Source organism: Humulus lupulus, chromosome 8 (assembly GCF_963169125.1).
Source record: "Humulus lupulus chromosome 8, drHumLupu1.1, whole genome shotgun sequence".
NCBI classification, from domain to species: domain Eukaryota; kingdom Viridiplantae; phylum Streptophyta; class Magnoliopsida; order Rosales; family Cannabaceae; genus Humulus; species Humulus lupulus.
In genome coordinates, this window is record NC_084800.1 from 118533562 (window position 1) to 118559763 (window position 26202).

General features: G+C 37.6%; 2 protein-coding genes across 2 annotated transcripts; one reads left to right on the forward strand and one right to left on the reverse strand.

Moving 5' to 3' along the window:
* Positions 1–259: 259 nt before the first annotated feature.
* On the forward strand, positions 260–2770 carry LOC133795991 (homogentisate phytyltransferase 1, chloroplastic-like; the record flags this gene model as incomplete). Its single annotated transcript, XM_062233474.1, has 9 exons — positions 260–559; positions 693–775; positions 859–934; positions 1157–1240; positions 1349–1438; positions 1597–1693; positions 2112–2212; positions 2336–2407; positions 2720–2770. Coding segments are annotated over 9 exons (954 nt in total), but the record flags the coding sequence as incomplete, so codon positions are not given.
* A 15918-nt stretch (positions 2771–18688) lies between these two features.
* LOC133798375 (wall-associated receptor kinase-like 20) lies at positions 18689–21650 on the reverse strand. The gene is made up of 3 exons (XM_062236636.1): positions 20815–21650; positions 20671–20730; positions 18689–19895 (listed from the first exon to the last, which is right to left on the reverse strand). The coding sequence occupies exons 1-3, from the start codon at positions 21605–21607 to the stop codon at positions 18841–18843; spliced, it is 1908 nt and encodes a 635-aa protein (XP_062092620.1). The 5' UTR covers positions 21608–21650; the 3' UTR covers positions 18689–18840.
* Positions 21651–26202: the final 4552 nt, after the last annotated feature.

Consider the following 26202-nt stretch of genomic DNA (forward strand, 5'->3'; position numbering starts at 1 on the left):
ACAAAATATGTTAATAATTACCATTGAAAATTTATTTGTCATGCATTATTTGGTTCCTGACTTAGAACAACCAAAACTATATTCTTCATAAAAAGGTCAAGACTTTTAGATTGATTGTTGTTTGTTGAACAGTTCTTTCTCGTTATTGATTTTTGTTTGAAATATAAGTATAGGAAAGTAGTTAATTTGTTAGTTTCCCCTTATTTCCATATCTGATTGATTGTTAGTTTGTTGACTTTTTTTTTTTGAAGTAATATAAAAACTTGCTGATTTCAACTCTAAAAAAAAATCTAAATTAATTTTATTTCCATTTTTATGCTCTTTTTTTTTTTTTTGCGGAAATGTGAGAGAAAAACATTGCTGTGCTGGGTTACAACCCAGTTCATTGAAGCATTGCATTGAAACATCTATATCCTACCAGAGACCAAATAAAAGATTCCTGGTTAATGCTGCTGATGGACAACCTCTTGAATCGGAGCCAAAAAATGTTTTGAACTCCATTAAAGATTCCTTGGATGCTTTCTATAGGTTTTCTCGGCCACATACAGTCATAGGCACGGTAGGTTATTTAAATTTAGCGGGCCAGTCCCAGAATAGTCATTATATTAATCTCATTCATTTAAACTTCAATTTATTGATAATATTGTTTCCTATCAATTTTTGGAGACTCATCCTATTTTTTCTGGAAGCAGGCATTGAGCATAGTCTCAGTTTCCCTACTTGCAGTCGAGAAGCTTACAGACTTTTCACCATTATTTTTTTCTGGGATGTTGGAGGTGAAGCTTAAAATACTTTGAACTGCTTTTTTTTAATTCACACCATGAATTTCGTTCTTATGAATTTGATCTTTTCAATTCGGGCTGTTGCAGTTGCCCTCCTAATGAACATTTACATTGTTGGTTTGAATCAGTTGTATGATATTGATATATACAAGGTAGCTCTTAGCTCTTACTGTCTTACATTCTCTTAATTTTGAATGAAGAAAATGCATATATTTTATTCTTACATTTAAGCATAAGGTCACTACACCAGTTCCTAGTTCTTTGCCTTAATATTTTTTTTTTCTTCTAGAGAGACTATCTACAATTCTACATGGTTACATGGGATACATCAAGGATTGTCTAACTCTAGATATCTATGGCATATTTCATCACAGGTTAACAAGCCATATCTTCCGTTGGCATCAGGGGAATATTCAATTCAAACTGGTGTCATGATTGTCGCATCCTTTTCTGTTCTGGTATGGGAATTAGCTTTCTGTATTAATGTATTGTGCAAAATATTGTAAACTTATTATTGTGTATTTGCAGCCTATAATATTTTGACCACCTATCACTTTATTTTTCAGAGTTTTGGCCTTGGATGGATTGTTGGGTCATGGCCATTATTTTGGGCCCTATTCATCAGTTTTGCATTGGGAACTGCTTATTCAATCAATGTGAGTTTGTCTAATCTCAGAATTTTTCATATACAATGCCTTATCAGCGAATATTTTGAAATATATACTTAGTTTTATGTCACCTAATGACAAAAGGTTAAGGTGGAAACTTTACAGAATCTGTTTCTCACTTGGTAGCTTAACACCTTTCATGTCAGGTGCCCCTTTTGAGATGGAAGAGATTTGCTATAGTTGCAGCAATGTGCATTCTCGCAGTTCGAGCAGTGATTGTTCAACTAGCTTTTTTTCTTCACATGTAGGTTATGTTATATCTATTCCTCTTGTTGCAAGCCAAGTTGAACTTTGGATGTCTCTTTCTACTCATACTATGCATGATCCAAACATTCTTATTTCTTGTGCCCAAAGCTGATTGTCTTTTAATAAAAATAATTTTTCATTATGACATTTATTGTATGGATATAAACTAAAAATAACTAAATCATGCATGACATAGATATTAAGAATGTAAATGAAAAGGAACATGTATCATATAAATAGAAAGGGAAGGAATAATGTTTATTTGGGTATCTGTTTTACCAAATAGTTGCATATTTTAGCCATTTGTTATTATGATCATGTAAATTATAATAGTAATGCGTTTCAAATTTCAATAATTTTTTTTTTTAAATTGAAAAGATTTCAATGATTCCAAATACTGAAATATGCATTGATTTTCAAACCCATGTCTTTAAAAGGCCAGCTGCCTTCTCAAGGCCTCTCATCTTTGCAACTGCATTTATAAGCTTCTTCTCAGTTGTTATAGCATTATTTAAGGTATCAACTTTTGTTTTTTTTCCATGGAACTATGTTGTGTGCTTTCCCTTTCTGCTTGGTTGGGCACACCAAACTCAGACATAGTTGAAATATTTTTTTTTTCTATTGTTGAATAATGTGTAGGATATACCTGATATTGATGGAGACAGGATTTATGGCATCCGATCTTTTATAGTGCACTTGGGTCAAAAGCGGGTTAGTATTAAATGTTTAGCCATGAAAAGAATCTGGACTTGAGGTTGGATCTGTGCACCAAAAGAATTGTAACTACTTTTACGGTAAGTTTTCTTTGTTTAATTACAGATGCACCTATATCTATAGAATTTATAACATTTAAATTCTTTTCTTTCTTTGTTTAAGATATATTTATTGTTAAATCTTAATTGTGTATATCCTAAAACTAAAAAGTAAACAAAGGAACAAAATAGATCTAAACTTGTATAGAAATATCTGGTTTATCACTTCATAATGATGCTGATTTTGGCTAAATTCTTCATGCTATTACAGGATGATGACTTGGAAAGCCTCAAATTTTTGATAAATTCTGCTAGATGTTAGGCACCCAATAAAAGGTAAAAAAAATGAATAAATGAAGTTGTGGGTAGTGTAAAAGAATTTCTTGAAGGTGAGTTATATTTTGTGGTTAAAGAGTGTTAGTGGTCTCTTGAATACACCATTAATCTGTTCGTGGGCCTTTGTATTGCTGATGCACACTAGTATGTTGAATAACTAGAATGAATCTTTATTGATACCAAAACCAGATTACAAGGGGTTCCAAGACTTATTGACCTTGGATTATATTTCTTATGAGAATAGTTTCATTCTTGTTAGCATGAAGTTTTATATTTGCTGCTTATCTTTCTCTGTTTATTTTTCAGAGAGTTTGAACAAGTTCCCTCGAAGGACTAGTACACCATATGGGGTTCACAGTCAAGCACAACAAGCTGAAGAACAGCTACAACATCAGCAACAATAGCATCATCCAAACTATAGTTTGAAGTAAAAAATGTTCAAGATTATAAAACTTTATTATGTAAAGCTTTCAAATTTAAGTTAGAACTAAGATCTCATGAAGTAGACACATTCATGGTTTGAATTAGTTATTGTTTAATGTAATACTTATGGTTTATCAATCTATTGAGAATTACATTTTATGATTAATTTTGATTTTGTTTATCAAAATACAATAATGAAAATCTTTTAATTAAAAAAAACCATATAAGTATACTTATCAAAAAATAATTTAAAATATATTATCCACACTAAAGTAACAATTTTATTACTATATGTTATGATTTAAAAACATATTATAAGCGTAAAAAATCGTTATGGTTTATATAATATAACAAACTAAAAATGGTATCAAAATAATCAAATGTAACAGTTGAAAAGTGTTGTGAAAAAAGTATAAGATTAAATTTCAAATTTATAACCAAAAACTCTATTTAAATGTTATTATTTGAATATTATAGCAACTAAAAATGTGTTATTGAATAGTTTAAGATAACACCGAACATAACATTCAAATACTGTTATAGAAAAGACTGGACTTTTAATAACAGGGGCTTGTTAGCATTTTCAGAAGTGTTATCAATAGTTTCGGTTAGCAGTTTTTAAGTGTTATGAATACTGTTTTTTCTTGTAGTGTTTAGCTTGTAATTTAGCTAAGCAAATGCATTAAGAGACTAACACACAAACAAATCAAGTTAGAACATACACTAAGCACAACTACAAAAAATAATAAGGCGAGAGAGGTTCTCGCAGTGGGGATCTCGACACTCTTGTCATAACGGGTGTTGCAATCCCGAGCATTGACCAAAAACTGTCACTGGGGTGCCTCAAAGCTACTGATGCTCTGGCCTACCCGAGACAGGACGTCCGAGCCAAGTGTGGCTCCATGGGTCCCGGCAGCATTGTCAACGACATACTCATCAACATGAGTAGAAATCGACAACAGGCACCCTTTGGAGGTCGCTGGTTTCTTTGGAGGTGGGTCGAGCATTGGGAGGATCTTGATGGCAGGAGGCAAGGGGGGAGCACCTGTGGTTGAGGCGTCGACATGGGAAGTAGGATCCGCAGCTGGGCTCACAACAGTGATAGCTGGGGGAGGAGTCTTCTCGGTCCTCTTAGGGACCTTAGCAGGCCGATCAGACTTTTGCGAGGCTCTCGGGTGCTTAATCTTCTTGGCCCCCTCATCACTGGAAAGCACATTCTCGAGATCAGAGTCCATGGTACCTGAACAATCAAATCACAATAGAAAATGATCTCAAGATGCCGAAATTTGCATAATGACAATTTAAGGAATAAAGGGACAAGTGACGAGGAACCTAACTGGAACTCTCCCCCGAGCTCGTGCTCGGTGACCATGTAATTCCCCCATCTTTGGAAGAGGCGGGGGGAGTCCCTTCCCTATATGTGGAAGTCAACCTCGAAAGGTCCCTATAATCGTTTGTCCCATATTGGATGGCTATTCCATCCCAAACTTCATTCAAACTATACATTGTGTCATACTTCCCTAGCCAACTATCAAACCTATGGACCATATCGTCTACCCAAGACCATACATAAAAATTGTTCCTATCATCTGGGCATAAGATCAGGGTGTCGAGTTTATGCCTAAGAAGTGAAGGAGACCATAAATCCAAGCTAAGGATAACCATACCTCTGTCACTCGAGCTCGAAGCCTCGTCATTGGCCTCATTCCCCAAGCATGGACTGCTAGGACGGCGAGCTGGGGATCGTGCCTTAGAGCTTCGCCTCGAAGGAAGGCTACCAGTTGGAAGAGGCACAAACTCCCACTTGGTGTACTTCTTGTAGGCTCTATCGTCTGTGGACTGATCCTTCTCTAGGAGACCACAAGCTCGAAGATTATCTTCATGAAGAAGATAAGACAGGGAGCGCCTACCATAAGGGAGTTGAAAAAAAGTTTCCTTGTGCTCCTTCATCTAGTCTGTGGGAGTAGGATGGTGATAGTTGGCTGAAGAATTGAATGTATTAGGAGTGGTTCGAGCTTAAACAAAAATTCGAGCATGAGAAGAAAAGGATCGTATACTTACAAATTCACCTTAATGAATAATATCTGGAGGGAGCCAGGTTGTCCGTCCAAAAGAACGCCAGCTTGAAGTTGGGGGGATGGTTCGGCAGGTCCTCAAAAATCTTCTTCTCCCTTGGATAGCTCGAGAGGTAGTATAAGCCATCTCCTCCCTGAGTTCGGGAGGGGTTGCTTTTCAAGCAAAAGAGATACAAAATCTCTTTTGGTGAAGGTCCTTCCCACTTTAGCTCATGGTAAAGCAGCCTCAGGGCTGTCAAGACCCTGTATGAGTTGGTCTGGAGTTGGAAGGGCACGAGCCCAACAAAATCCAGAAAGTCCTTAAAAAAGGACTTCAAGGGCAATAAGGCCCCTGCCCTCATATGCTCTTGGCTCCAAGCCACGAGCTTCAACTTATTGTCAGGATTGCCATCTCCTGGGGGCACGGCAGCTACGCTCTTTGGAAGTGGGAGCTCGACATCTTAGCGAGCCTGATAGTCCTAGGCCATGGCAAGCAAAGATGTTAGTTATCTGTCCCAACGAAGAAACTGAGCTCCAATAGTGCTCGGCCTCAAAAAATTCTCCCTTCAAGGTGGGAATGTCGGTTGTCTGCGAGGTGGATGGGGGATTTGATGATTCTTCCATCAATGAAAATTTGAGATCGCCCGGTTTAAATGCGACCGTCACTTTAAGAGTACGGTCAAGAGGGATTGGTCTAGGCTCAGGGTCCAGGTCTGGATAGATCGCGACCCTAAGTTTTTTCCTCTTTTTCTCTTCGACCTCGTCGATTTGGCGTCAAAAGTGAACTCGGGTGTCCTCTTGCTCACACTTCAATTCGTGCTCCCGAATCAGCTGCTAGTTCTGAGTAAAAGGTGACTATGGGCTCAGAGTTTTTAGTGAATAAGGAATCGTGAATTTTGACCCCCACCGCTTTTCAAAATTCTACGGCATCTAGCAAGAAAGGAAAAGGGTGAGGGCCATACGAACAAGAGATTAAGAATAAAAATCAAGACGATCTAAGTTCGAATGATCAAGACTATGAGACAAGCTCGATCAAAAGAATGAGATTAGGCTCGGAGCATGTATTCCACGTAAAGGGGGAAAGGTGGATTTATTTATGAGAATCCTGGATTTTCAGGGAAAAGTTGGCAGTTACTCAAAAAGTGATATTTTTGGGAAACGTGCAAATTGTAAACCCTAATCCTATACCCCGTTTCTTGGTCTATACGATATGATATTCGAAATAAAGAAAACCAAGTAAAAACCATATATGTATCATTTGTGCAAAATCTGGGTTTTGAAATCTGTAACATCAGATGAGCCTAAAACTACACGACATTGACTAAAGCATTCTGGTACTAAAACCGATGTCCAAATGCTACTACAACAATAAACATGCATGGAAAAACAGAATGTAAATGAACATAGAACATATACTTACACAGTGTGGCTGGTGGGTACAAAGAAATCGATGACTGAAGGAGAGGTTGCAAAAACGATCCCACGGAGTCGAACAGGCCAACGGTGCTTTGTTTCCTCGGCTTGGAGAACATACAAAAGCAGAACAAGTTCTAAGTTCTGGTTTTTTGTTCTTCCCTTTTTCTTTGAAAACTTGAAAGGGTAAAATTGAAATAATGAAGACGATGGCATATTTATAGGCCACAACAGAATTTCAAACGATAAATTAAATCTGGACCATTGGACGAGATTGGCATCTGATCGAACGAACGGGTATTGGCGTGGCAATGGCAGCAAAAAGGTGGCAGATGAGGAGACATGGGCATGGTGTAAACATACTCAGGTACTCTGATCTTCCAATACCCGCCTAACGCGTGTCCACACTCGAGTGAAATTGATGGTGCAGTTTCCAAGAAGGGCAGTTCAAAAGTTTCCTTCTCATGGGATTCGAACTGATACTTTTGAGGGGGCAAAATGTTACACCCAGATTTCAAGATAAGAAGTTATGACCCCGAAAACTGAGCTCGTTAGGTGTGATCTCGAAACATATACGGTCATCATATGATTCTACCGTTAGACCTCTTTGAAGTAAACAACGACCTCAAGGATGTGTGGCCTCGAGTGTGCTCTGAGCTCGCAATGGTTATGGTATGAAACATGAATATACCTTTCCATGATTGCTTCAGGCGAGATGGATCAAGCTTGGGAAGTACAAGCTCGGATGTGACAGCATCGTCAGCATCTACTTGTTCCGAACATAGCGCGAAGCTAGGTGACGAGCTCGTGGTTGACTCATGGTCTCGACAAGTCCAATGCCAATTGTTGATCTCGAAGATTTGATGAATCATTTGGGATAATCAGTTACGTGTGAACATGACTATTTTAGTACAATCCCAATATTTAAGTGATATCATTTAATATGTTATCTGTTCCCAATCTTCATGGGATGTTTCCGTGTATAAAGGAAATAATGCATTAAATAGCATTATTTTAATTGATTTATAGAATATCTTCCCAAAATATGTGGGAATGAATTCTGCAACCTTCTCTATAAATAGAGAAGGAAACACCATTTGTAAGGGATGGATTTCTAATTTCTTGAGAGAAAACTTTGGGCAACTCTTCTCTGAAAAGTTTCCAGAAAACCCCTAAGTCTTAATAACATAGACTCGTGGACTAGGCAGAGTTAACTTCTGAACCACATAAAAGTCCTCTAGTTTTTCCTCTTTATTCATTTGCACCAATATTTTATTATTTAATTTCTCTACTATTTAAGTTGAATAAAAAAATGCGTCAATAGCGTACATGAAAGACATGAGCTCATGACCTGCAGTGGCGTCAACCAACTGGTCAATCCTTGGTAGTGGGAAACAGTCCTTGGGACAAGCCTTGTTTAGGTCGGATAAGTCGATACAGGTTCTCCATTTCCCATTTGGCTTCGGGACCAGCACAGGATTGGCAACCCAGATTGGGTATTTTGCTTCCCTGATAAACCCGCATTTTAGTAACTGGGCTACTTCTTCCTCTAGCGCTTCAGCTCGTAATGTTCCCAAAAGCCTTTATTTTTGGGATTTTGCAGGCACGTTCTTGTCTAAGTTTAATGTGTGCATTATTATACTCGGACTAATTCCCACCATATCCTCGTGCGACCAGGCGAAAACATCCAAGTTCTTTTGTAAAAAATCGACCAGCTCCTTCTTTCTTTTGTCTTCAAGATTTTTTCCCATTTTACAACTCTTGAAGCTTCTTTGGGGTCGATGTTTACTTCCTCAAGCTCTTCTATGGATTTGAGCTCTAACCTATCTTCGCCTATCCGCGGATCAATGTCGTCACGTTGGGCGACCTCACTAGCTTCTTCTTGAGGTCCTTCCATACCACGAGTGACTTCTACTTCCTGGGACTCCTCACCTCCCTCACTTATGACCATCTCTTGCTCCCCGAGTTGTGACTTTCCCTTTATAGAAATGCTATAGCATTCTCTGGCAGCAAGTTGATCCCCTCTGAGTATGCATATCCCCGAAGCTAAGGAGAATTTCATTGCCAGGTGTCAGATCGATGTTATGTCTTCGAATGCCATCAGCGCGGGTCGACCAAAAGTTTCATTGTATACGACTGGACAATCGATTACAACGAACTCGAGTATTTTGGAGACAGTTCGCAACTCTTCTCCCAATGTCACCACTAGTCCAATTGCCCTATGGTTGTTGTTCCTTCGCTTGAAAACCCGTACGTCATTGAGGTCACCTTCAAATCGGATATGGACAGTCCCATTTTTTCCAGGGTGGACCTGAAAAGTAAATTTACGAAGCTTTCGTTATCCACCAGTATTCTCCGAACCCTTTGGTTGGTGAGTTGCACGGTTACCACCAGCGGATCATTTGTGGGAATTGGACATGGCTAGCATCCTCTTCCATGAAAATGATTTATTGTTTTTCCAATCACTATTGTTTTAATAACCGCTGCTCTGGGACGAACTTCACTCCGTTATGAGCCTTCAACTCATTGATGTACCTCTTTTGGGCCCCGCTGCTCATGCCTGCCAAATGAGGTCCTCTGGCAATAGTGGTTATATCTCCTCCTACTATTGGAGGAGGATCAACCTGATTCGCCTGAGCTCCAGATTGGCCTATCGGAGCCTCTGGGACTGACTGAGAGTTCTGCCCGGCAGGCTGATTGGGAACTACCCGATTTTGGGTGTAATGGGCCAATGGTCCAGCTCTAATGAGAGTCTCAATTTCATCCTTCAGCTTCTGACAATCATCAGTGTTATGACCGATGTCATTGCGGAATCGACAAAATTTTGAAGGATCTCTCTTCACCCTCTGGTTTATTAAAGGTTCTGGCTTCTTCCATGGGAGGCGATTAGAACTAGCCAGAAAGATACGCTCTCGGGTATCTGTTAGGTCGGTATAGGTAGTATAAATAGGCTTGAACTTCTCCATGGACTTATTTTTCTTCGTCCTGCTCTGGTCGCCCTCACCATTCCCCTTCCTTTTGTTATTCCCCCTTGGTTATTCTGAGTAACGGCTTGAGACGTAGTTGGAACATCCATTACTGCTCCAACGAGTTGGGTAGGGGTCTGACTAGTTCCTACGATAGAAGATCGTGCCTCTTCCAGGTTTATCCATTCCTGAGATCAGGCCAAAAATTCATCTACGCTTTTAACTCCTTTTCTTTGGAGTTCTTGCCACAGGTCGCCCCCGATGAGGATTCCCGTTCTCATTGCCATGAGCTTGGAACTATCATCAGCGTCCCTAGCTTGTGCAACAACATTGGAAAATCTGCTCAGGTATGCTTTCAATGTCTTTCCAGGTTGTTGCTTTACGTTGGCCAATGAATCGGCTTCAACTCGAGCGGACTGCGAAGCTCGGAATACTCTTTTAAACTCAGAAGAGAATTTCTTCCACGAGCTTTTCGAATGCCTCTATTTAAACCACTGCCTGGCAGGTCCGACCAGAGTTACAGGGAACAAGATACACCTTAGATCGAGCCCGACATTATGGGTCATTATCATAGTTTTAAACATTCCAAGGTGGTCAGACGCATCTTATAACGACCTAAATTTGCTAATAAGGCTTGGAGCCTTGATTAGTGTGCCTGGAGGGCAATAATTGTTATACTGCATTAATTTATGTGAATTTAATGAATATGTGGTTAGAATGCATGTTTAGGTGAAATAAATATGCATGTGAACCCCGTTTGTATGATTGGGGTAAATTGGTAATTTTAGCCCGATGAGGGCATAAATGTGATAATTGTATTATGTGATTTGTACCACGTGAGTGTGGTGATATTATTGTGATGCACGTGCCGAGACGGTCCTAGAGAGCTAGTTAACTTAAAAGTCACAACGGGATTTTATACCCAGCTCGGGAGGAGCCTAGGGGTACTTTGGGAATTTTATGGTTAAGTAGAGAATTAGCGGTTAATGGTTATTGGTGATTGAGTGACCTGAGTAACCATTAGTTACTACTGAGAGTAACAAGTTTAGGTGAAAGAAATGGTAGAATTGCAATATGGGAGAAAGGACTAGAGTGCCCTTGAGATTTAGTTAGCAAAGGGTTTTGATGAAGGGGTAAAATGGTCATTTGGCAGGGGGATTAGATAAGTTTCAGCTGGGGTTAAAGGGGTACACGTTTGGCACTAAGTCATAATATAGCTCTTGATAGAAATTGAAGAAAAAGCTAGAAGAGAAGGAGAGGAAGAAAGGAGCTGAAGTTGGGCAATTTAGGAGGAGAATCAAGAGGCTTGGGGCAACTAAAATCAAGTATAGGTCAAGATTTTTTCAGAGGTAAGAGTTCACCCCCTGTTTTGCTTAAGTTTCAAGTTTGATTTTTAGAGATTAAGCATTAAATTGAAAGAGAATTGTGGCTGGTTTTGTATGGGAATTTAGCTTGGTAATCAAGAGGTTTTGGCTTGAAGCTGGATTTGGAGAGGGCTCAAGGTTGAATTCTTGATTGAGGTAAGAGTTTTAAACATCCTTGGGATTTCATATCTATTGTGGTTTAAGATTTTTGAGGCATGGTTTAGGTTTTTCAAGCTTGGGTTTGTGTTTTTGGCCTATGGGTTTAAGTTTCTGAAGTTTGAATTCAAATGGTGGATTTTTGGGTGTGATTGTGTAATTGAGCTGGGTTATGATGTTTATAGGTTGTTGAATGGTCTATTTGGGGTTTTGAATTGGTTTTGGGGCTTAGGTGTGAGTTTGGGATGATTTGGAGGGGTATTGGCTCGGGGAAATGCAGAGGAAAAACCCAGATTTATGGGTTCACGAAGGTACGCCGCGGCCCTATTCTTGGGCACCGCAGCGCGAGGCTGTTTCCAGTCAGGGGAACTTTCTAACTTCTCTGGGCGCCGCGGCCCTTGTGGGTAGCGCCGCGGCGCTAGGCTATTTTCAGGATGGGAAATTTTGCAATTTTGGGCATTTGTTCCAGGGGCTCGGGGGATGTTTCTGATGCATTGTTTTAGGAATTTGGAGGTCCCGAGAGTACGGGATTGGTCCCGGAAAGTGGTTTTGGAATTGGTTAGTATTAAAGAATGTTTTATATGTGTTGTGACTAGGGTTTCGGAGAGGCTCGTGCTAGAGGACCGTGCTCGTGACTTTGGTGCACTGTGAAGCTCGGGATACAGGTAAGAAAACTGTAGCACCCGTAGGACAGGGCATGGACCCATAGTGTTAATGCAGGGCACGGCCCTAAATTGTATTACATTTTATGGTATAGTTTTGATTGAATTGTTATATGTTTGAATGTTATTTGAATTGTACTATATGTGATTATAGTAGAGAGAACGGCAAAGGTGCCGAGAACGGCAAATGAGCTGAGAACGGCAAGGGAGCTGAGAACGGCAAGGGAGCCGAGAACGGCAAATGAGCTGAGAACGGCAAGGGAGCCGAGAACGGCAAAGGTGCCGAGAACAGAAAATGAGCCGAGAACGGCAAGGGAGTCGAGAACGGCAGCGGGGCCGGAAGTAATACTTAGCACGTGGAATGTTTGTTTAGTCTAATGGACTACTTGGTTATCTATGGATTATCTGATAGGCTGATTATATAATATGCATATGATATGTGTTGTTTGAGTTTTCTTGCTGGGCTTCGGCTCACGGGTGCTCTGTGTTGCAGGTAAGGGCAAAGATAAAGTCAACCAGCCATGAGTATGGAGAGCATGAAGCAGCGCGTACATGTTTGGCCTGCCCGACTGCTTTGGTTGGGGGCATTTTTAAAAATGGTTGTATTAACCTGTAATTTTGATAGTCAATCAGCTGTAAACTTATTTTAACTTGTAAATATTTTGCAAACCTTATTTTGGGATCCCAAATGATAGATACTTGAAGTTTTCAACGAAGTAAAGCATTTTCAAAAGATTACAGCCTTAACATTTGCTTAGTCACACTTTTGTTTTAAAAACCTCGGTTAGCAAGTTAATTTCACAATTCTTCGTAAAACTCACTTAGTAACGGCTCTAAGGTAGTAGGGCGTTACACATCTCCATCTCCATCAAACTTCAATATGTGCGGCATCCTAAATCCTGTTGGATATGTTGCCGATGCAATGTTTGGAGCAAAAGGTTCGAGCTCCTCATCTGAGTCGCAATCGTCTTTTTCCTTCCTAGATAAGAGTCTTTTCATTTGCTCTTCCATTAGAGCCAGTCTTTCAAGGGTTTGGTCCCTAGTTCCTAGGTTAGCTAGAGGTTGTTCAACAACTCCCATCCTATTATACACGTTTTACGGGTTACTGTCCCTCCAAGTTTAAGCTTGGTTCTGTGGGACATTCCCATTGTCACATACAATGGACGGACCTCCCTCATGCCGAGTATAGCTAATGTCCTCATCCCGAGCTGGATATCTTCTCGGTGAGTTCAAATGATCGCACAGGTTGGGATATGGATCATATTGAGGACTTTGTGCTGAACTCAAGTAATTTCTCAGGTCACTCTCAGATTTGCCTCCACGCTGGTTCTCCATCCAATAACTTCTATTTGTTAAACTTACAGCTCGTGTTGAGATCGAGGTCCTGGGTTCTCAACACGCGTTCGTGGGGCGGAAGTATTTGCGGACGGGGGAGGATTTCTCCTACTATTCCCATGAGCTGGAACATCTTGATGAGGACGAGGTGGTGATGGATGTCTTATAGGTGACGGAGGATGCCTTATGGGCGAGGCTATCCTCATTCCATCAGGACGGACTAAATTATCCCACCTTGGTTCTACTCCAACGTCCCTAGTTCTCTATGTTTGGGGCTCTAATCGTGGCACAGAGGGATTTGTTGGAGCATTGTGTCTTCAAGATCTTGTCCCAGCCCCTCCCCGCGGATTGTTATGGGTATTTCTGGGAATCTGTGAAGAAGGCACAGAGCTTGGGGTCGCAGTCCTGACCGACCGACTGACATGCTGATGACCCCTGTGATGATCAGTGGGCCAAGCATTCTGGTGGTTTCGCCCTGAAGGCATAGAACTCGGAGTGGCGATTCTGACAGATCAACTCGGTTTAGATCGATTATTCTTGTGGGACTTATGAGACCCACTTTGCCTCTTTCCGACATTAACGTCGGATGCAAGAAGGGGTAATTGAGCCAAGACCTCCTCAATTTTCCTATTTTTCCTAGCGAGATGGCTCTTTATCTGGGCATTTTCCATCTCGACGGCAGTCAGATATCCTAGATTAGGATTTAGCGGTAGTGACGATGAACTCCTAGCATCGTCCTGACATTGTTGAACATCTGAGCCCCTTTCATTGGGAACATCTGTATGATGGGCCTTCTGTTGGGGTTTTATGCCCTAATTAAAACCCAAATTCTTTGTAATCTCATTTTATTATCAATAAAAGAATAGAAATCATTTTTTGACTTGGTCAATCACTTTGCTCACATGTTTTATTTTCATGATTATTTGTTTAATATAAAATTCTATTAAATCCTGAGCATCTAGTTAATCTTATTTATAGTGACGCAATCACAGTGGAATATAAATATGATTATATGTTCAAAATGAGTTAATCCTAAGATTAGTCAGTGCATAGGATTTACACTGACTTGCCAATCTACGATATGATCTACTTACACATTACAGTGTTATGTTCTTTCCAGAACATTAGCAAAGTAGATAAGATCGGATGTATTTGTTACATCAAACAGAACCGATATTGACAGTTGATAAGATAAGTAAACATACCGTTATTATCTATTATAGTCATATCATATAGTTGACCATAGGTCAATCCAATCTCAATTCTGAGTGGTTAGTATTCTAACTGGTTGTATTATTTGAGTTCTTTGACTTGTTTGTTACCAGCTTATCCTACGGACTAGCCCATACTTACATCTTGGGAACTCGGTAGTATAATTAAGTAGGAGTGTTAATCATAGATATGAACATCTATAGCTTCTGATGAAGAAGTGAAATGATGGTTTCCTTTTAGTTTGGTTCAAGGTGTTAAATGATAGAGATCTCATTTCAGTAATTAAATTAGTTTACTGAAATATCATTTACAAGGAACTAAGTGTTTTAAGGATAAAATACAATGAGGGGTAAAAATGTATTTTGGTCCTATCTCATTGTAGACCGTCTATAGAGGATTGAGTGATAGTTATGGTTGTAACAATGGATAATTAATAGCGTATCTATATTTGTTATAGAGCGTTCTATGAATTCAAGAGTGCAATTCCGAGTCTATAGTGGAGTCACGAGGAATTAATAAGTTAATAAATTTATTTGTTAGAATGATAACTTATTGGAGCTTGATTTCATAGGCCCATGGTCTCCATTGTACCTTGGATAAAATCATCTAGATAGTCTCAATTAATTGATTTAATTATCAAAGTTGACCAGGTCAATTTTGGATAGTTTCACAGAGTTATGTAATTTTGAGAAGAAAAGAGAAATTAGGGTAGATTTATTAATTAAGATAAATTGGTATCTAAATTAATAAATAAGTTTAAATCAAGGTTCAAATTATAAATAATTAAATTGATAAAGGATTTAAATAATTATTTAATTAATTAAATCAATCAATAGAAAATAATACAGGCATTGATTTTAAGTCTAATGGACTTATAATCAAATGGGAAATTTCACGGGCCTAAAGCCCATGATAATTTCGACCTAGGGCTTCAAATTGGCTATTATTTTATTAATTTTTTAATTAAATTAAATGACCTAATTGAGTCTATAAAAGGAGTGCTTAGAGAGAAGTCAAAACATAAGTTTGATAAGTCACAAGTCAGATTTTCTTATAGTTTTAGATTCTGTCTAAACACAAGTCCTTTTTCTAAGCCTCTTGATTAATTTCTCTTCTTCTCTCTGTATCTATCTCATGTGTTGAGAATCGCTCACACTATTCTAGGTGATTCTAAGGTTACATTGGAAGACTGTGAAGAAAATAGAAGATCGGTTTAGTTTCTTGATAATACTCTGCGATAGAAAGGATTCAAGAGTTAGAGAAACTGAAGGAAGGACTCTTTAATTCCGCTGCATATACTGTAGGTATTCTATTCATTGTTTCACTTTGAATTCTTTAGAAACATGTTTTAGGCTACCTTGTATTAATTTTTTAATATTAGATATACATGAAAATAAATAAAGATCTTGTATAAGTTTCCCAACACCTTCTGCCCACCAGGCTGTTCAGTCTCATTATCATGCATTGAGCAAGTGAACACCATGATGAAAGTCGACTGGAACTTGTGACGCACTAATTTACTCTCAATGAAAGCACCAAATTGTTGACGCGGTTTTTTGCCAACAGTGTATTAAGAAATTAAATGGGTAGCTTAGTGCTAGAGTATAAACCGTAATGAACTAATAAACATTCACTCAAAAGCATAGAACTTTTACGTGGTTCCGTGGTTAAAATCCACCTAGTCCACAAGTCAATATTATTACTATTCTCTCTCTATTTCTGTAGAATTTCGGTAATACAAAAAGTTTCCCCCCTTCCTGTCCAATCTTCCTAGTATTTATAGGAGAATTCCATGGATAGGTTTGGGTCACTGTGTAAATAAACCGCGTAATTAAATAAAGTATATGATTAATATAGATTGTTCCCATTTTCATTGGGATATGATTTGATAACATAATAAATATACTCTCGCTATCTCGGATAATAAATGGCAAATATATGATACAGCTTGGCCATTAATGAGCGTATAAAGAACCCCCAAATCTCCTAGGATCCTTTAGTATGTGTTATGTCTAGGTTCTCACGAGTTGAATATCTCACCCGAGCTCGTGTTTAACAACTACTTGACTCCGAGCTCGTAGTAACTTCAGAGCGCCCAAAGTTGGATCTGACCATTATGAGTCTCGAACTTGATTGTTACCTTAAGTGTAGGTCAGACGATAACCTATACACCATGTACGAACTAGATTGGATCTCGAGCTTCTCATATCATAAATAACCAGATATTCCACTTGGCTATTTTTCCACATATTTATCTGACAGCTGTACCCGAGCTGAGTAGTTGAACTCGTGCTAATTTTAGGGTACAACATATTTCTTTAAATATTTTTATTAATTAATAGAAAATAATAAATTTGGAGAGAGTAAGAAAGACAATTGAATAAATATTTTTTAAAAAAATAAATTTAAAGGAGCTCTACAATATCTATAAATATATAGAAGGAAACTATAAATTGAATAATTTCCTTCTCTATATTTATAGATATTTAGAGCTCCTTTAAACAATTTTTTTTTAAAATTATTCAATTTTCTTTCCTTCTCTCTCCAAATTTATTAGTTTTTAATTTTTATTTATTTTTTCTATTATTTTAATTAATAAAAATATTTAAAGATATAATATTTAAATGATGTAAAGAAAAAAAAATAGAGAATCTGATACATTGTAAAAAAAATTATTTTGTCTTAATTTTGTATTTAAAAATATAATATGGGATTATATAATCATAGAACCACAACTTTTCTAGGGTAGTCAATAGCCCTTTCAAAATATAAGGAATAAATTTTTTTGTATGTTAATTATAGAGTATTTGATTTTCTTGAAAAAAAATTAATTATGAGGAAATTGGTAGCGAAATCCTCATTTTTTTCAAAATTGAAGCATTTAAGTCCCTGGTTTTTTTCTTTTTTAGCAGCAATAGTCCTTAACATTCATGTTTAGTCTCCATTTTAATGAACATATAATGGTTCAGGGAAAATGTGCATCAATTATGTAAAATTATGGACTTTTGTGAGCAAAAAAATGATAAGAGACTTAAATGCTACATTTGTAAAAGAATAGGGACTTTAGCCACTAATTACCCTTGTTTATTTATTTAAAATTTATATGACAATTAAAAAATATAATAAAAGTAAATTGATATATTTTTTAAATAAAACTAAGCAAACTTTGATTGCACGTTACTTTCACCAAGTATATATATATCCTTAATATAATTATTGTTAGAGAATAATATATGCAATGGGAATATTAAAACCAATTTTACTACTTAATAACAAAAATACACTTGGACTATAAGATTGATAAAAGCAAAGTTACAATTCTATGTTTGAAATACAAATAAATAAAGATAAAGTAGATTTTGACTAAAAAATATATATAAAGTAGAGATGAAGAATTACAACGCAAAGCAATAACAATACAAAGTAAATATAAGAATGTTGAAGTAGTTTTTCGTGAACTGAGAATTAAAAAATTAAAAAGAGAGAACTAGACTTGATCAAAAATGTAAATAATAAACACATGATTTTTTACGTGGTTCAGTGGTAAATCTACATAGTCTACGAGTCAATGTTATTGCAGTATTTTTCTCAAGAGAATTGTTTAAGACAATTTCGCTTTGTCATTTTTCTGTTTATTCCATCTTTATTTATAGGGGAGAAAATGACATATTTGGGTAACTTATAAAAATGAGTAACTACCCATTATTATATTGATTACATTAATTGCATGATTGATTGCATTTACTATGCAAAACCACAATAATCTTTATATGGATATAAATCCTGAATCTTAAGAAATTATAAAGTTTTGGATTACCATTTGATTTTCAAATTCCTCCAACCTCTTTGGCTCTTACCAATAGTAAATTCAGTATTTATGGAATCAAAAGAAAAGTTTGGAAGTTACTTAAGTTATTTGATTCTTTCAAAATGCTTCAAACAACTCAAAAAATAGAATTATTGTTACACGTCCCTTGGTACTAAGCGATATGCTGCCTATCGTGTCGCCTGATGTGTAACTTTCTTAATATTAGCACCTGCTACGCGTCAATTCACAATGGGTGACGCAACACAAATGCCTAATGTTTTTGCTCAACTTTTTTACACATAAAAAATGCAACAATAAAAAAAGTCCAAATCTTTCCTATGCAATTTTGCAACATTCAAATACTTATTGGCAGTCAAAATGACATCTCCATCGGATATAAGACATTATAGCTCATGAAAATCAAATTCAATATTTGTTTCTCAAAGTTACACACTTAATATGGTGATTTGATGGGAGTTATGAATCTGTAACCAGAATTTGTACACCGAACTTATGTTATAAACTTGACAAAATTGATTTGTCACACATTATTTTATTTTTCACATTTATTTAATCAACATTATATTATTTTATAACAATTATACACACAAAAACATCCTTAAACAAAAACAATACATGCATATACTAATTTATTAGTATATATTATACATCTACAACCTTAGCCGTTGCAATACTCATAATATAATCAATCTCCTCGGCAACTTCTTTCATGGAAGGCCTGTTTTGTCTACGTTCCTCCAAACACCCCACGGCCAAAAACCCTAAGGCCTTCATAGTATCTCTCTCTAAATCTGTCGTCCCTTCTTTCAGAACTGGATCAACCACCTCCATCAACCTCTCCTCTGCCACCATTCTCTGAACATAAACAGCCAAGTTCACATCGTCTGACTCTCTCGTGAAATCTATAGCCTTCTGAGAAGTCAAAAGCTCCAATAAAACCACACCAAAACTATAAACATCGCTCTTGTCGGTCAACTGATAGTTTCTATAGTATTCCGGATCAAGGTAACCAAGAGTGCCTTGCGCACAAGTCGAGACATGGCTCATATCGGTATGAGCCAGTCGAGACAACCCAAAATCCGAAACCTTGGCGCTCTTCTTCTGGTCTAGTAAAATGTTACTTGACTTCACATCTCGGTGGTATATGGGTGGCACCGCCGAGAAGTGGAGGTAGGAGAGACCCTCCGCCGTGTCACGGGCCACACGTAGACGGTCTGTCCACGTTAAACTATGTCGTTTTTCTCGGAGGTGGTCGAGAAGAGTGCCGTTTTCGATGTACTCGTAGACCATGATTGGCTGCTCGAGCTCGACGCAGCAACCCAGGAGGCGGACGAGGTTGCGGTGGTTGACCTGGCAGAGGATTCGGACCTCGTTGAGGATTTGGTCGGTGCCTTTGGTGTTGCCGAGTTTGGCGCATTTAATGGCGACGGTGGTGCCATCGAGGAGGAAGCCTTTGTAGACGTCGCCGTAGCCACCGGAGCCAAGGAGGCGGTCTTTGGAGAAGTTGTTTGTTGCTCTTTTGATTTCTCTGCCCGTGAAAACTTTGGCGGCTCTTCCTCCGGCGCCGTTGGCGTTTAATATCTCTTCACGCTCTTTGGTTAGGCGGTCCTGAGCTTCTTTGATGCGTCTATGGCGTTTGTAGAGGATGGTAACTATGGTAGCTACAATGAGAGCTCCGCCGATGCCGGAGGTCAAACCTACATATATTCATAACATTATTACTAATCAAGAATTGAGTCAAAGTCGTAATATGTCTCAAATTAATTTAATTACATTGATCTCACCAGTATAAATTAGGGTAGACTTGATAAGACTTTAATCTATAAAGATTAAAAAAAAGATAAACTAATGTTTTCAAATGTGCAAACTCTCCAATTTCCGTACAAGGAAAGGTAAACACAAATTAAAACACTACCAAAATAGCTGTCGCTGTCTGCCATAAATAAAAAAATATTCAGAGATGCATTCTTAAATTATAAGTTTTGATCTTTGACTCTCGAGAAAATTTGACAAAATAGTAAATATCTTCTCAACTTCTAACTTCATAACTAATCAGGTAGTAATTAATTTTTCAAAACTCAATTATTGTAGTCAATGAGATGCATAATTAAGCAGGCCCATGTGATAGATACAAAACCAAACCAGTCCCTGTGCCAATCCACATAAAATAAAATACCTAAAATAAAAGGCATCCGTGTTGTCATTCAACATTAAAAGACTAAGTTAATGCTGTCTCTTTCATCAATCTGGTATACCAAATTTCTCCCCATTTATCTATCTATATATGTATAATATTATATATATTTACTATCGCCTAACTAAAAAAAATGTTATATGAAAAGCTTAACACTCAAAAATAATATTATCGGCGCTAATAATTTAATAAAAATATATATATATATAAAAAAAAGACTTCCAGAAGAAAGTGTAAATTAAAATAAAATCAAGAGATAGAGAGGAGTGGCGGCTCACCCGCAATAAGTGCAGTCCGCTTTGAATTGCTGCAACCGTCAGGATCTTGACACGTAACATCTGTCAAAAGAAAATTAAAGTCAAACATTGAAAAATTCCAAAAGTCAAACAAAACTATTGAAAATAGTACTAAAAACAACTCACTTTCCGCACATAATCCCTTAATAGGGTCCCATACGAGCCCACCGTTACAAAAGCATCTCTTGACACTACCATCCGAGGGATCGGGCCCACAAGTGGACTTCCCTCCATCGTCCGCACAATCGGACTGGCCCCCACAAACGGGCTCCCTCGGCGAAACCCACTGGATCTCCAACCCTGGCTGGGGCCACCGGCCCACCGGCAAGGTCGGGTCTAAGTTCACGAAGCTCGTGTACGCGCTGCACCCGGACTCCCGGACTCGGATCATGTACGAGTTCGACGAACCCCCGGCTCTGAACGTGCAGCACATGAGAGACTTGTCCCTGCTACATATGGTAGAGGCGCGGTCCGAGGAGGAGTTTAGGTAGGTGTGGCAGAGACTGGCGGAGGAGCAGTTGAGCGGGGAGCGGAGGAGGGAGTCGGAGCAGTTGAGGTACATGATGGTGTTGCTGCTGGTGACGTTGAAGGGGAGAGAGGAGTTGAGCTGGACACCCTGGGTGGAGATATCGGATGTGACGCAGGTGGAGGGTAGCAGCTGTGAGGGCGCAATGACGAGGCGTTGGTCTGAGGCGGCGATGGATGTGATTGGATAGGAGTTGTTGAGGGTGTCGAAGATGAGTGTGCCTGCGTCGCAGCGGATCTTGTAGGACTGATCCCCACATGTTGTGGATGTGCTGAGGGGGAACGGCACCGTTTGGTTACCGCAGTCGGGGCACTGCTTTAAGGGAGTTGCTAAGTCGATGAGGGTTAGAAGAAGTAGTGCCACCGTGAAGAGGAGGAGCTTAGGCGTTGCCATCTTCGAAGATAAGTAGAGCTCTTGTAGAAAGAAGTTGAAAAGTTTTGGTTTAGTTGGAGTTTTAAATATCATTTGTATTTGACTTTGTGCGTTGATAGTTGGCAGATTCCTTATTTATTAATTATTTAATTTATAATTTTATATTAACTTTTTGTCAGATAGGTTAAAAAATCTTCAAAAATCTAGATTTAAGGAAATTCTTATGCTTTATGAAGATGCTTCAGGCCAACTTGTTAATTTAAATGTGTTTTAGTTCTCGTATGAGTACTCAGGATCGTGATGGTTTGGCTTATATACTGGAGGTCCCTTTGGTTCCTTGTCACGATAAGTATTTGGGCTTGCCTTGTTTTGCCGGTAAAAGCAAAAGTGCTCTCTTCCAGTCTATTAAGGATAAAGTTTGGAATAAACTGTTTGGTTGGAAATCCAAACTTTTTTCTGCAGGGGGTCGTGAGGTGTTGTTGAAATCTGTTGTCCAAGCTATCCCCACTTATGCTATGAGCCTCTTTAGGCTCCCTGTTGGTATTGTTAATGAAATCCACAAGTTATGCGCTCGGTTTTGGTGGGGTGGGGACCCGGATAGGAGGAAAATGCATTGGTGTACGTGGTCCCGTCTTTGCTGGCACAAATCTGATGGGGGTATGGGATTTCGTGATATGTTCCTCTTTAATCAGTCTCTCCTTGCTAAACAAGCTGCTCGGCTCTATAATTTTCCGGAGTCGTTAGCTGCTAGAGTTTTGAAAGGATTTTATTACCCTACTACTACGGTGGTAGATGTGGAACCCTCTAAAAAAGCGTCTTTCTTATGGATGAGCGTGCTTTGGGGGAGGGACTTATGGAAAAATGGAGCGAGGTGGCTTGTGGGTCAGGGCGATACCATTAGTATCACGAAGGATGTGTGGATTCCTAAGGATCATGTTGGTTGTGCTTATTCTTTTCGTGGGGGGCCAGAGTTTACTCGGGTGTGTGATCTGAAGGACGATATGGGAAGGTGGAATGCTTCTCTCATTAAGGAATTGTTTGAGCCAATGGAAGCTAAAGCGGTGCTTTCCATCCCCACTTCTTCCTTTGAGAGACCAGATCGTCTTATTTGGCATTTTACGGAGTCAGGATACTATACTGTCAAAAGTGGGTATTGGAGTGAAGTGAAACGGTTGGGTATAGGCCAAGCTTCATCTTCTTCAGGTCAATCTCCTTGGTGGAAATTTATGTGGGCTCTTTCTCTACCCCCTAAGGTAAAAAATTTTGTCTGGAAAGCGGCATTGAACTTCCTACCTACCCATGCTAATTTGATGAGACACGGTCTCTCTTCTCCACCCGTGTGTCCTATTTGTTGTCAAAATAATGAAACCACTCTTCATGCTCTTTGGACATGCCCTTCCCTTAAGAATATTCGGGGTGAATGGCTTGTAAAAGGCTTGGAACCGCTGGGAAGTGCCTCCTCTTTCTATGAAGTTCTTATTGGGTGTATGGAGATTCTTGAGAAAAAAGAGGTGGAGGAATTTTTGGTGTTGTGTTGGAGAATTTGGTATCGTCGTAACCAATTTGTTCATGATAATAAGCTTCTTGATGACGGTATGGTGGGTCCTTGGTCTCTAAATTTTCTGTGGCGTTATCAAGAGGCTCAAATCCAAACCCGAACTGAGGAAGGTGGTGGCGGGTTCTCTACGCATCCTACTGTTGCGCAAGTGGTTCCCTTGGCTGATGGAGAGATGAGTGTTCATGTAGATGCTGGTTTAGATGGTGATAAAGGGATGGTGGGTATGGGGGCGGTGGTGGTTGATAGCTTGGGGTTTGTTTGTTGCTCTGCGGCAACTCCATTGACGGCATCTTTAGCGCCTCATGTCGCTGAAGCAGCTGCTGCCCTTCAAGGGATGCTTCTCTGTATTCGCCTTGGCTTCCTTCGTATTCGAATTAGTACAGATTGTCTTCGTGTTTGCCAAAGCATTGCCCGTAAGGAGGCTAATAATTCAGAATATGGCATTGTTCTCCAAGACATTTATCAAGCATGGAGCAAGTTCTCGTCTATTTCCATTGGACATTGTAATAGAGCTAGTAATTCCACAGCTCATTCCTTAGCAAAACTTGCATTATCTCTTGATTCTCCTAGAGTTTGGTGGCCTGGCTTGCCTTCATGTCTGTGGCCTTAAAACTATTTATGTTTTATGTTTTTGCTTCATCTTGGCTGGTTGCCCATTAAAATTCTATGAATTTCACTCAAAAAAAAAAATGTGGAATTTTGGTATATTATGGTATCCGTGAACTGATTTTTGAAATCTTACAAAATCTCTGTGTAATACTATTATTAACGAACTATTTTACAAAGACTATGTGTTCTAAATTTTTAAACGAGAATATAACTTTATGGTTGAAATTAATTGTACATGTGTAGATATAATTTTTGAGTGACATGTGAGTATTTTAGCATTATTTTCATTATCAATTGCCTTCAATTATTACGAGATTTTTTTGCTTATTATACAGTAATATAGTTAGTTTGTTTCCCCCTATAGTTAGTTTGTTTTATTTTTCTTTCTTTAGGTCCAAAAATATCATTTACATTTGTACTTTTAAAATTATTTCATTTATACATGTTGTAGTTTAAAAGCTACTTTTACCATTTTTTCGTCTAATTCCAAACATATATATTCTTAGAGTATATATATTCAATGAAAATATGGAAGAAAAAAAACAATATAACTCTACGCAAAAATACAATTGACAAAATATTTGATTAAAGTAATGTTACAAGTTTAATTGTTAAAAATATAAGTAAATAGATTTGAGAAGTAGTAGGAGAAAAGAAGATTACAAACCCAAAGCATGTATAATACAAATATATAAACTAAGAAAGAAATAAAACAAAAAGAACAAAAGAATAAAGTAGGAACAATAGAAAGAACACAAACCACTACAAGAAAAAAATGGTTTTTACTTCGGTTTTTATGCTGGATTCATTTTGGTTTTTGTTTAAATTCGTAACCGCAGTAGTTCGGCGCAAAGTAAAAAGTATATAAAAACCGAAGTGAAATATAGGCTTTCTACTTCGGTTATTATGTAAAAACTGAAGTAGAAAATGAAGATTCTACTTCGATTTTTACATAATAACCGAAGTAGAAAGTTGTGTACACTTCGTTGCTGGGCACTTTCTACTTCGGTTATTATGTAAAAACCGAAGTAGAATCATCACTTTCTACTTCGGCTTTTACATAATAACCGAAGCAGAAAGCTTCATCCCTATTTTTTTTGGAATAATTATTTATGATTATTTTAAAATGGCCAAATTCTTAATTTATATATATATATTTTTTTTTTGCAATGATTTTTTTTAAATGGTCTAATTATATGAATTTATAGTTATATATATTTTTGCAATTAGAATTAGTTATGAATTTTGTTTGAATAAAAATATGCTAACTTTCATTAATTAGAAATGTCATACATAAGCATAAACACAAAGTACTTAAGTAAGACAGCTAGCCTTAACATTATTACATTTACATAAAACTAAGCTTATAACTAAACGAACTCATAAACAAAATAGGCTTACTAATAAAAGTATGTCATCAATCGACCTAACCATTCGTGTTGGATTGGCAAGAGGTCTGCAATCTCACAATATTCTTTCTTCCCATCAAACTGTAAAATTAATAAATATCAATTAATTAATAACAACATTGATTATTTTATAGGTTATCAATAAAATAAGTTATAAAAAATAAACTTACTTTTATTTTTAGGGTTTATATTGCATTTGATGCTGGTACAAGATCTCTAATGTACTTCAACACATAAAAACCATATTCATGACTTTGTGGTTGTTTTGGACATGCAACATTGAATATCCTTGTAGGATTGTCGAGTAATTCATTGGAAGAAGCCTTATAATATGCACTATATAAAAAGAAAAATTACAAAATCAATACATAGATGAATTACCTATTAAAATCAAGATAAACAAACACAATAGTCAAGCATAGATGAATCCATCATTATTAGGTTCTAGTCTTTTAAAAAAATTCGACAGAGTTTCCTCTGTTTCTGTAGCATACTGTAATTTCATAATTACATATAAAATCAATACAAACAAACACAATAATCAAGCATAGATGAATCCATCATTATTAGGTTCTAGTCTTATAAAATTTTTTAAAAATTCAGCAGAGTATCCGCTGTTTCTATAACATACCACAATTTCATAATTACCTATGCAAGCAACACAAACAAACACAATAATCAAGCATAAATGAATCCATCCTCATATCACCACATCACGCAAATTTCCAAGAGCCTACTTCACTAATTTTCAAACATAACTTTCACTAATTCCAATATGCATAATTTAATTAACCTTATCTTTATAAATAAATCTTGTAGTAATATAAATAAAATTAAAAAATTACTAACCTTCAATATTACTCTTCAATTCACCCGAAATGAACAACAAAGTCACCACTCAATCGACGACCCTACTAAAACATTACTTACATAATTAGTAACAACATAATTAATTATCAAACCACTAAATAAAAAAAGTAAATCAAACTAGTTATAGAAACTAATTAACAACACTTTGATCATCTTCAAGCTATTTATTT